Consider the following 13,287-nt stretch of genomic DNA (forward strand, 5'->3'; position numbering starts at 1 on the left):
TTTAACTTTCTATATAATCTTACTCCATACATTCAGCAAAGTACCCAAAAAAGTGGGTGGTTTACTACAATAGAAATTCAGTCTCACTGCTCTGGAGGCCATGTTCCTTATGGACTTGCAGGGAGAACTCTTTCTTGTCTCTTCAAGCTCTGGTGTCGGCAGGATGTGTTCGTCTGAGGACTTGGAGGGACAATCTGCTCCGTATCTTTCTCCTAGCTTCTGGTGATGGCTGAAGAATTTCCTCCCTCTTATAAAGACACCAGTCATAGTGGACCAGAGGGCCACCATACTCCAGGATGGCCTCGTCTTGACGACAGTCTATTCTCAAATTAGGTCACGTTCTGAAGTACCAGGGGCTGGGATTAATTACTTCAACATCTCTCTTTTTGGAGGATGCAATTCAACCCCTAGCAGGCCTCACTGCCTGTGCCTATAAGATAAAGTTTCAGACTACACGGAGTAAGTCTGTAACACTTTTCCAGGTTACATTTTCCTTTAAAAAAACCAAACTAGAGACCTCTGACTCACAGACATTCCCATCTGCACAACATTGTGCGAAAGTAAGCAGGGAACGGCAGCACTGAGAGACAACTCCTTCAGGCTCCCTCAAGCGAAACATCTCTCAGCTACAAATGGAGCTCCAAAGGAGCACATCCAGTGTTCTATACAGTGATGCCTATTAGGAGTTTCTGAATTAGTGAACTTGACACTACTGACGAGAACTGAGCATCACAGTCTGGATGGCCCACCAGAGCACCATGAATCAGAATCCACGGGCAGGGAATAGAAACTTGACACCCATGTTCTTGGAGAGCTGAGGCTGGCAAATCACTCAGCTTCCTCCTAGCGCTGGACAGGGCCTACACTGCCCTCCCATGTCCTCTGCCAGCTCTGCACCCTCTCCTCGGCGAGACCCCTTGCTCTGAGGACAGCAGGCTTTCTCTCCCAGCCTCGCCCTCCCCGTCACTGCTGCCCTTGCAACTTCAGGGCTGAGGAATGAAGACCCATCTTGCTTCCTGCTTCCGCTTCCGCACCATTGTTTTCCATCTTTCCATTAAAAACCTCCTCTTCCCTTGAAGTCTTGCCATATATCTATACCTCCCCATCACTGTCACTCCCATCACTGTCATCTGACATACCATGATGGCTGGCGAACAGCAGGAACTCAGTAAATACTGGTTGAGTGGCTTACTCTTTGAATAAATGGTTGAATAACAGTTGCTTTTTTGGCCACTCTTCTGCATTTGCTACTTCATGTCTTTCTAAATATCTGCTATCGTGATTCTCGGTGAAGTGTCCATGGAGAACCACCTAAAACTCCTCTGTCCTCTTGTTAATGACGCTTTTTATAATTATGGCTCTCTCATGCCCTGCCTCTAACCCCCGGTGAATCTGCTTTCTCCTAAGCCTATTCCTGGCTGTGTTTAGCTCCTCATACATCCTAAGCCACTGTCTCAAAATACACTCAAACCATCTTTCCTCAGTTCTGCCTAATTCATTTGGCAGTGGAACTAACTTGAAGCCTGAAGCACGATCCACCTCCTTTGCATCTCACGCAGATGCTGAGCGCAGACAGGAGAAACCATGGCCTTGAGGTCGGTGCTTCTGCTCACGCTGATCCCTGTAGTCTTTGACACTCAGGCACATTGTGGTTCTTGCTCAGCCAGGTACAACACATCTTTAGGTCACTCCTGCCAAACACATCACTCTGCTCTGCCTCACACACGGCAGAGAGCCTTGCTTCCTCCTTCTTAGACATGAATTCCTCCACTTTCTGACTTCACCTATAAACTGGTCTGCCCCTGATAGCAACCTGGTGCCTCTTTCCCAGATCAGCGCTAGTTTTTCATTCCTGGTCTGCGGCCAGTCTCGCACCAAACTCCTGACCCTGTTCTCTTCTACCGCCTCCGGGCCCTTTGTTCCGCTATCACCACACTCAGAAATTATCTGTGTGGAGGTTTGCTATGCACTAGGTCCTGTTCTAAATGCTGGGATGTTGTAGGGAAACCAAAACAGACACAATACTGTCTCTCACTGGGGAAGGGAGAGTGGGGACAGATGGGTATGAAGAACAGGTGACAGGGGCCAGTGCTGTGGCATAGTGGGCTAAGCCTCCGCCTGCAGCGCCAGCATCCCAAATGGCTTCTGGTTCGTGTCTGGCTGTTCCTCTTCTGATCCAGCTCTCTGCTAACAGCCTGGGAATGCAGTGGAAGATGGCCCAAGTGCCTGGACTCCTGCACCCAAGTGGGAAACCCAGAAGAAGCTCCTGGTTCCTGGCCGTTATGGCCATTTTGGGAGTGAATCAGCAGATGAAAGAACTTTCTCTGTAGCTCTACTTCTCAAATAAATCAATAAAATCTTAAAAAAGATGATAAACAAATAAGAACATCAACATAATCAAGATAATTTTTCTTTTCATAGATCTCATCCATGGAATAGGAAGGGAAAACTTGCGATGAATCTTTTTTTTTTAAGATTTGTTTTATTCATTTGAAAGGCAGAGTTACAGAGAGAGAGGGAGGGAGAGAGAGAGAGAGAAAGGTTCCATTGTCTGGTTCACTCCCCATATGGCCACAATGGCCCGGGCTGGGTCAGGCTGAAGCCAGGAGCTTCCTCCAGGTCTCCCACATGGGTGCAGAGACCCAGGCGCTCAGGGGTCTCCGCTGTCCTCTCAGGCACATTAGCAGGGGCTTGCACTGGGGCTCAAACGGAATGCTGGTGTTGCAGGTGGCGGCTCATTCTGCTACGCCACAATGCCAGCCCCCTAGTGATGAATGGTGAGGGAGGGCCTTGGACTGGTTCCAGAAGCGAATCTCCCCATGAGTTCTCCCTGCCTCTGACTGCCCTGGTCTCATTCCGGAGACAGCCAGCCGAGCTTCTTTGCCCTGAATTGCCCCCAGCTGCAACTTCCGCCTTCTCTACTTCACTGGCCTTCTTCAAAGACTGCTTTGTATGTGCCATCTCCATATCTTTTTCTATTTAGTTATCTTTTTAGTTGGAAAAAAAGTTGTTTTTATGTATACATAAAAAAAACCAGAAAAACCAGAAAGCTAAAGAAAAGGCCATTATATTTCTTAATTGCCCATCAACCTACCATAACCCTGTTTCTGCTCTTCCACTCCACTAGGCCGGCTCTGGAAAAGTTAGCCAATGACTGTCCCCTTTTCAGGGCCAAACCTGAGCAAGCCTTTCCTGCCTGACATTCCTGTGTCTCTTCTCCCTCTTTGCCCTCAGACATCACAGCTCTCTGAGGTCATGCCAGGAACTCCGCCCGGGTCTCCCAAGTCATCACGCACTGTCTCCCAGGCAGATTAGCAGGAAGCTGGATCAGAAGTGTGGAGTAGCTGGGGCATGAATTGACATTCTAATATGAGATGTGAGTGTCCCAAGTGGCAGTTTTACTGGCTGCCACATAAACCAGCCCCTCTCCTTCAGTGCCTTTTAAACGCTGACATTAAACACCAGATTCCACCTCTGTCCATGTTCTCTCTCTGTATTGTACCCACTGTAGGGAGGGTGAAATATACTTATTACTATCCTAATGGGATGCCCTCTGAGAGAGAAATAGGGTTAATCGTTACTACTCCAGGAAAGCAGATGTAAACCAAAATTATCCCAAACTAGGATACATATGAAACCTTAATCTTAAGAATTCACATTCATTGTTAACGGTTTTAGTTAACATCTATCTGATGATCATTTGCAAAATTAAATCTATAGCCTCAATCCTTTATTTGCTAGATTTTCAGCTTATGATTTTTTACAAGTACCTAAACTCAGCATGGTCAAACTCAAGCCCTTACACTTCTTCCGTTTCTTGCTTAAGTTGTAAATATTACCCACTCAAGCTTCCAAGACAGGAAATGTGAGGGTTTCTCATTCTCTCGCCTACCAGACTTAATCACTGTCATGCTGACTTTAGCTCTGAATATTTCTCTGACCCACCGTTCCTCCCCTTGACAACTGTCATAACTTCTTATCTGGTTTTCTTACCCCAGTCTTGTCTCCGTCAAGTTCATTTTCCTCGCCAAGTGATCACACTTCTGCTGTGAATCCTTTAATGGCTCCCTATTGCTCACAGGACTATTATCATGATCCCTTCTATTTGCTTCTTCAGTTTCATAACTTGCATTCTCTCTCTCCCTCGTATTCCAAGGACACAAACTAACTCATAGAAACTGACACCTGTATTTGCCTGGAAGAGGCTACCTCAAACTTTCAGGCCTTTGTTCACGGTGTTTCTCTGGCGGGACCGGAACCCCTTGGTCTGGCGTGCCCACATGAACTGTTTTTCTCTGCTCTTTCATGCTGGCCCAGCAGGATCAGTGTCTCACCCTGAGTTTTCATACTATCTGTGCCTGTCTCAACCACAGGGTCCTTAGTGCGAATTATGGCAGAGTTCCTTGGTAGTTGGTAAGCCTCCTGAAGACAGGTACATGTCCCTAGTATACTCAACACATATAACACTATTTTTAGGAAATCTCATCAACTACATTTTTCCACAGGTGCCCACATACTTTATAAGTCATCAGTGAAAAGATTTAAAATGTGCAAGGGCTTTCAGCCGCCAAAAATGTGCCATGTTTTATAAAATTAAGAGTATCTCTTAGCATAGGAGACAAGATGATTAAGCCAAATATATAGAGGTGATGCATAAAGTTATGACAACAGGAAACTTAATTGTTTAACATAGAAAATCAGAACATATTTCAAAAGTTATTTGATTTTGAAAGCTTTGTGAAAATAGAATAAAAAAGCACTTTTTTCTAAGAGGTTTCACATTCCTCTTGTTTCTTATTATTTACATTTTTTAAAATAACTTATAACCTTAAAAAGGAGATTAGTATTGAATATTCTAAGATTCAGCATCCATCAAACCTACTCAAACATCCTCTTTTACTTTCCAGATGTTTCCTCTGATAATTTCCATGATCTTCCATGATTAGCTCTGGCTCAGAAAGATGGAACTTATACTTTGTCTGTCAAAATCTTAACTATTTGACCTTCAAGGCATGAATAAAAACCTACAATTTTTGGATAAAATGTAGTACCCCTGTCACTTAGGGGGAATTTAAAAAGTCTAATCTAAAATTGTAAAGAATATTCGTGTTACCAGAGGCATAGCGAGAGCATCTGGCACAACTGGTATTCAGTGAACAAAGAAGGAGACTCACAGAGCAGTTTCGCAGTCACAATTCTGAATGACTCCACATACTATACGTTCTTCTGACAAAGTCCTGCTCCTTGGGATTGTTTGCTTCCCCTTAATTCAATCATATCACTTCGTGTAATCTTTCCCTAATTGTAATCTGGCTTTTAAATCTTGTTTTGTGAACTGTGATTATTTCTCTGGGAAGGAAAGTAACTTGAGGTATTTTGAAATTTAAAACATGCTTTGATATTTTCTTCAATCTGAGGATTATCAGACCATTCAAAAGCGATAGGCACTGGCTCACTGGGTATTGCAAACACCAGAAGGTAGATCTAAGGAGATAAAAGCACATCTACCATTAGGTGTTGTATTGAAAAATACATTTTTCTAAAACATGACCAGGAAGAAGTTAAATACATTTAAATGTATTTTTTTTTTTTTTTAAATTGGCAGGGTCTCATTACTATAAACACAGCTACAATCTCCTGAATACTCCTTACCTGTCAGAAGGTGGAGCTCTAAACATATCTGAGATACTGGCTTTTATATATGCATTTCACAAGTATGTGTAATGAGGAGATTAAGGCAGGAGTAAAGTCTTTAGAAAAATGATTCTGAAGAATATTCCAATTCTCTCAGGATAATATCACCCACATCTCCCAATATGTCCATGGTCAACCAACAAAACGATGTTTAGTATAGTCCTTTGAAATTTCAATATATTACCTACCATAAAAATTTAGGTATATGTAAATCAGATATTCTAAAATATCAAGTATACATAAAAGGTAAAACATTGTAAAATATCAGGACCACTATCTGAACGTAGGGCAAGGTCAGTAACACTTACAAGCATCTCGGATGTAGAGTAACATGGCTATGAAGATGTAATCGACTAAACTCAGGCTGAGACCATCTGCAAACAAGGCATCCCAGACCACGAGAAGATCCTGCAGGGGGAACTCTCGCCCAAACAACAGCCGTACCCACCGTCTGGAGAGAAACAAAACATTCAAACGGTGCTTTTGAGGGTAATATGCAGTAATCATTTTCTAACTTAACTGTGGAAAAAAATTATAATTTATTAACTGAGTACAGTGAGCAAATATTATATGCCAGAAATATAATATAGTAAAATTTTTTTGAGAAAATATTATATATCAAAATATAATACAGTAAAATCTAAATTTTAAGTTTTCAGGTGAATTTTATAATTCTATAACTAGGCCACAGTCACTGAATTTACATGTATAAAATACAAGTACTATGGCTATTCTTGAAAATGGGAGAAATATTTCCTATTTCACTGAAATCACAACAAGAATACGAATGCATAATGGTTTGACAGTTGCCTCATATGTAAGATTATGAGTTAAACATTTCCAAAATTTCATGATCTCTTCTGATTGCTGTTATTGTTACCTACTCTTTTGTAAATGTTTATACCGCAAATTACTATAATCAAACTAAGAAAACTGTATATTTTTCTTCTATCTAAAATATTAATTTAAAAACAAAATGTAGGAAATAATCAGTACTCCCGTGGCTGTATTTTTTTGGTCAAATGTAGACAGTTATTTTAAGTGGAACATAGAGTAGCACTTGATCTTTTAGTTTTAGAACAGATCTACCTAGTCAATGAGGCTGTCTTTGTAGGGATGCTTTTCAGTCACTCCTTCGGCCAAGAAAATGAATATGCCACAGACAGACAAGAGCAGCTAATAAGAATACTAAGCAACATCTGTATATAATTGTATAGCATGAATAGAGACACTTTGGACTTTGAAAAATGCTAACCAAGCTATTTTTCACCTAATTCTTATCAGAAAATAAAAATAATTCAGTTTGATATATTTTTTCCATTTACTTCTAATTTTATATTACATGATTATAATTTTCTTACACAAGCACTTCTATTTTCTGGAACTTATTTTATGTGATTCTGGCATATAGAAAAGAAGAATTCAAAATTTTAAGTATCATTAAATGTACAAAATAGAAGAAATTATTTAAACATTAGTTAAGAGATATTACTCTTTTGTGAAGTTTGAAGTCAAGTATAACCATCTGTGGGGTTAAAATGAGGCAAAGAAAAAAATTCAAATACATTCCTGAGGGAGTATCATATTTAAGGAGGATCAAACTGTGACAATATCATGTATACTCACCTGCATATGGATCACAGTTTATTAGGGACCATGTGATTGAATACTTAACGTTCTTTTATTCAGGTTATCAAATGAATCAGCAGAATAGTCAGATATTTTCAACTATATAAATTACTCAATTTTTCAGGAAAAAAAATTTACATGCATAGGAAACATTTACCTCCTAAAATGTTACAACATCTTCCACAATTTTTATCTGGAGTTTTACTCCACGGCTGAAATGAAGTGGGACTCACACAAAACACATTTTTTGGGGGTCTAATATGCCCGTGTTTATGTGGTTGAGGGAAAAAATTACTTTCCCACACTCTTGTACTTTTTTCAAATCATAAATGTTTTTGTTCTTATCATTGTAAGAACAAAAAAAAATTGCTACATTTAACAGACTGCTCTTTTTAATTACAAATAATGAATGGATCTGGAAAGGAGTATCAGGAGAACCGGGGAAGGATAAAGTGAAAAAGGACACAGATTAACCACGTAAGGCACGTGTTCAGAGATGTTTAACTGACACAAGTCTCGGGAGTTTTACATGATTAAAATGCTTAGAATGTGGTTACTCATAGTCACTCAACTGACACAACTGAAAAAACGTTTATCAATGAATAGAGCGGATGAAGGGAGTATCACGGATGACACACATCACTATCTTTCTCCTTTTGTTACAGCTCAGATGTCTGCCATTATCTTATCACATCTTTGGCTTCATCATAAATAGTGCTTCAAGAGCAAAAAAAGAAATAATTTATATATAATATATATTACATATACTAAATGTATTTATATTATTTCTACAACAAAATGCTGTTTTGCTCAACCTTCCATTGTAACATTCCTACTGATTGAAGTTGTGGGAGCTTAGATCCTGAAATGACCAGGCAGATAAACGTGCAGTAATTTCCACTGCAGCACTGTCAGGAGGCGTGCAAATACCGAGGAATCTACACTTTGTACAACGTATTTTATTGTTTTATGTATCAAATTGTTCATATAGTTAATATCTTTAAAACTATACAGAATGTAAGTTCTCAGTACTTTCATATATTCTATTTAAAATGTAATCTATCTTATGCTACATTAGGAATGTTTACTCTGTGTCATTCTTGAAGTTTTACTCTGCCAAATACACTGGCAAATAATTCCAGGGCAATGGTCAAATTCTGTACAAGAGAAGGAAGGGGACACCTGGGACGTTCTTTGTAAGGTCTTGTTAAACTCACTGTAAAGCTGCCTATTATGCTACTGAGAAGCAAACTCACAGCTAGTTGAATACTATAGGTATTGATCTTGCTAATCCTGGCATAAAAATAATTTAAGATGTGCAAAAAAAACCCCAGAAACACGTAAGAAAAAATTTATTAGATGTCTTGCATGTTACTTTTATGTAAGACTGTTAATAAGTTGTACAAGCAAGGATGTGAAAATAAAATTGTTTTGCTTATTTTATATGTAGCTACAGGAAAATTAAGGCCAAATTCTCAAAATATTTAAGAACCATACAACTAATACAATGCCTTGAGACCAATAATGGCTTTCTTATAATTTAATCACTTTTATCTCAATTGGGTTTAGTTCATACATATATTCACAACACACAAAATTTTCTGTGCTATTTTGAGCTTTCTTCATTGAGTTTGAAAGTCAAGGAAAAATTCAACTCTGGATGAAATGAGTTACTAATAGGAATTATTTTAGTAAGCTTTTGCATTCTTAGAAAGGAAAACTTACTCTAAGAAATGAGGTCTTATAAAGAAGTCAGACGTACAATTAACATGCTTTTATTGCAGTCAAAAATATTTAGTGAGAGTTTAAAGTTACACTTAAGGGTAGCATTAAACCTTTCTTTTTCCCCTTAAAGATAGCTTCAGTTTAATTGCATGATACTATTAATCTTGCTTTATGTATGTTACACCTGCAGACTGCAATGCTCATAACCGTATACATTTTATCACTTGTGATAATGCAATAATTCATATTTTACCAGGCCTACTTAGTAATTAAAATCTGCGCAAACAAAAAAGACTGAGCCATTAAATTTAATAATAAACCACTCGAAGATGGGATAGCTTCTATGTCTGCACTTATACCATTATTCTCAATTTTCAATTTTTGTGTAAGTAAGCCGCTACTCCCAGAGAGAGGATCAGAAGTACTGATGGCATCACAGCTTGGGCAATGACCTGGGAACACCTGGGGAAACCCATTTCTACCAACATACCAGTCAGCTCATGAAAATAACCAATTTGATTGAGGTTTAAGTGAAAACAGCCTTAATCCAACACTGCTGTTCTGGATAATAAATGAAGAAAGAAAAGGAAATCCTAGATTTTCATTTCTCTTTTCTTTTCTTTTGGAATAGCTACCTCACAACAGGTAACACAGAAAAGCTACATTTAGGTTAACTTAACAAACATTGCAAAGGCATCTCAAGCAGCCTGCCATCAAAAACAGCCCTGGGTGAGCGCTGCACAGCACTAAAGAACAATGCTGCATTTTTGTTCACTGATACTGTGTTTTGCTCCCTCTTTACTTGTACTTTCCAAAACGAACAATCAATTTTTAAATAACCCCTTCCTGGAATTACATAAAAAAAGAGTCCAAGTTCTGCATTAGTACTAGAAAAAAACAAAAGCAAGTCAAAAATGTCGATCTCTACGGTTCGTCACCTTCTTGACTGAGTTCTTCTTAGATTGGTTTCTATGTAATCAGTTCCTCTGAAATTAATATTCTGAGTTTTCCTCTATATCAACTCTGTGAAAACAGTCTTAAATTTAGAACCAAATATTAAAGTTATTATAATTAGAGTCACAAAGCATTCTCATCTTTAATTCTGTCTACTCTAGATAGGAAATTCACAAAAAGATGGAAGCCAAAATAAATAACTTTGTTCCAACATAACACTTCTAATTCTCCCAGAGCTCTACAGAATGCTTTACTGGAAGATGCTTAACCTATTTAAAAAAGTTTTAATGTAGTCAACTATTTCAACTAGTTCCTCTTAAGAATATCTGAGATCTGCTGCAGGACTTATAGAACAATTTGAATGCTTCAAGCTCATCAAACTCTGCTTCAAAAACAGAAAGAAAGAATCTTCAAACTAGTTATGCTGTTTAAAGAATTCAAATTTACTTTCAAAGTGTTCCTTATAACCCATGGGTAAAAGGAGGTTAAATGTGGCTTTCTGGGACACATGTGAACCCTAATTTAACCCCCATATCATACACTTGAACTGTTAAAAGCAAATTTTTTACTTTGGGGGAAATTCTCCATTCTTTCAGAGGCCAGCACATAGTCCTTTTAAGGAGATTTCTTATTCCAAAAATAAGTCCTAATAATTATCACCCATTCCTACTATAATTTATTCTTCTTGGCAAGTGCTTGAAGCGGCTTTGTCAGAATAAATGTAATATTCCCTTTGCAAACAAAAGTAGAGCCTTGTGTATCTATGTTTTTTCAGAGATATGAGGTTCATGAAAATATTTTGCATAGAAGATGACCATACTGTTTCTGAGGCTGCATCATCCTTCAACATTCTCCCTCCTTCTTTCTCCCTCCTCTCTCTCTCTTCTCTCTCTCCCTCTGCTTTCCCCTCTCCCTCTTCCTCTCAGACATAGGACAGCTATTTGGACTACAAGTATGGTGTTCAAGGACTGAGTAATTTTAGCATGTATGATTTACCATTAAATTCACATAGTCAATGGAAGATGGTGAATTCACACTAGGAATTTAGGACCAGCAGGCGCTCTCGTTAAGAATCCTCTTGTCCCTTCCCACTAAGGCACACTGGAGGCTTAGTCCTGACTGGAGATAAAAGCTACTGAACAGTCACCTCTTTACCCTGCCATATATCTGGGCTCCACCATGACTGAGCTACTGGTGGGTATCTCTTTAACAAAATTATTTAGAAGCCACTACTGCCCATAATATTTACAGAAAGAATTAACGTGTAGTTGGTGGTCATATTGAAAGTGCTAATTTTAGGCTCTGTGTACAGTGGTTTTTATTCATACTACCGACAATTTTGACTTTAGAAAATCTGTAAATAGGGGCTGGTGCTGTGGTTCAGTCACTGCTTGCAATGAAGGAATGTTACATGGTCCCTGGTTCAAGTTCCAGCTGCTCCACTTCCAACCCAGCTCCCTGCTAATATACCTGGGAAAGCAGTAGAAGATGGCCCAAGTCCTTGGGCCCCTGCACCCACGTGGGAGACATAGATGAAGCTCCTAGCTCCAATAAATAAATTTTTTTTAAAGATTTGTTTTATTTATTTAAAGGCAGAGTTACAGAGAACAGATGGGGTGGGAGGAAAGAGAGAGACAAAGAGAGAGAGAGAGAGAGAGAGAGAGAGAGATTTCATCTGCTGGTTCCCTCCCCAAATGACCACAGCAGAGGCTAGGCCAGGCTGAAACCAACAGCCCAGAGTGTCTTCTGGTCTCCCACATGGGTGCAGGGGCCCAAGTGCTTGAGTCATCTACCACTGCTTTCCCATTCTCATTAGCAGAGAGCTGGACCAGAAATGGAGCAGCTGGGACTAGAATTGGTGCCCATATGAAATGCCGAATTGTACGCAGTGGCTTAACCGGCTATGCCACACTGTTAGCTGCTAGATATTTTAGTTGTAGAAACAAAAAGCTGACTAAAACAATGATCAAATAAATTTTTCTAAAAGAGCATATTAAGAATTGCTAAGACAATCAGGGAAATGCAAATCAAAACCACAATGAGGTTTCACCTCACCCCGGTGAGAATGGCTCACATTCAGAAATCTACCAACAACAGATGCTGGAGAGGATGTGGGGAAAAAGGGACACTAACCCACTGTTGGTGGGAATGCAAACTGGTCAAGCCACTATGGAAGTCTGTCTGGAGATTCCTCAGAAACCTGAACATAACCCTACCATACAACCCAGCCATCCCACTCCTTGGAATTTACCCAAAGGAAATTAAATTGGTAAACAAAAAAGCTGTCTGCACCTTAATGTTTATTGCAGCTCAATTCACAATAGCTAAGACCTGGAATCAACCTAAATGCCCATCAACAGTGGACTGGATAAAGAAATTATGGGAAATGTACTCTATAGAATACTATACAGCAGTCAAAAACAATGAATTCCGGTCATTTGCAACAAAATGGAAAAATCTGGAAAACATCATGCTGAGTGAAATAAGCCAGTCCCAAAGGGACAAATATCATATGTTTTCCCCGATTGGTGACAACTAACCGAGCACCAAAAAGGAAACCTGTTGAAGTGAAATGGACACTATGAGAAACAGTGACTTGATCAGCCCTTGTCCTGACTCTCAATGAACAACTTAATACTTTATCCCTTTTAGTATTTTTTTTTTGTTCTACTTAATACTATCAGTTGAACTCTGTAATTAACACACAATTATTCTTAGGTGTTTAAATTTAACTGAAAAGTGATCCCTGTTAAATATAAGAATGGGAATAAGAGAGAGAGGAGAAGCACAGTTTGGGACATGCTCAATCGGACTTACCCCAAACAGTAGAGTTAGAAACGTGCCAGGGGATTCCAATTCAATCCCATCAAGGTGGCATGTACCAATGCCATCTCTCTAGTCAAAGTGATCAACTTCTGTTCACAATTGATCATACTGATAGGTCTAAGAGTCAAAGGGATTACATAAACAAGACTAGTGTCTGCTAATACTAACTGATAGAATTAAGGAGAGAACTACACAACATGGGAAGCGGGATACACAGCAGACTCATAGAATAACGGGTGTCCTAAACAGTATTCTGGCCTCAGAATCAGCCCTTAAGGCATTCAGATCTGGCTAATGAGCCCATGAAAATATTTTAGGCATGGAAAGCCAAGACACTCTGGCAAAAAAAAAAAAAAACAAAAAAAAAAAAAACCTCTAAATGAAAGATCTCTGCAAGTGAGATCCCAGTGGAAAGAATGGTCATCAAAGAAGGAGGTACCTTTCTCTGAAGGGAGGAGA

The 13,287-nt window shown here is 39.2% G+C and overlaps 1 protein-coding gene across 1 annotated transcript in view; it reads right to left on the reverse strand.

The window, feature by feature from the left end:
- Positions 1-13,287, reverse strand: part of TBC1D5 (TBC1 domain family member 5) — a 625,580-nt gene that overhangs the window by 145,665 nt on the left and 466,628 nt on the right. The window contains exon 15 of the mRNA XM_062215140.1: positions 6,003-6,145. Coding sequence (XP_062071124.1) covers positions 6,003-6,145 — 143 coding nt within the window. The remainder of the gene's footprint in view (positions 1-6,002; positions 6,146-13,287) is intronic.

The sequence above is a fragment of the Lepus europaeus genome, chromosome 2 (assembly GCF_033115175.1).
Source record: "Lepus europaeus isolate LE1 chromosome 2, mLepTim1.pri, whole genome shotgun sequence".
Classification (NCBI taxonomy): domain Eukaryota; kingdom Metazoa; phylum Chordata; class Mammalia; order Lagomorpha; family Leporidae; genus Lepus; species Lepus europaeus.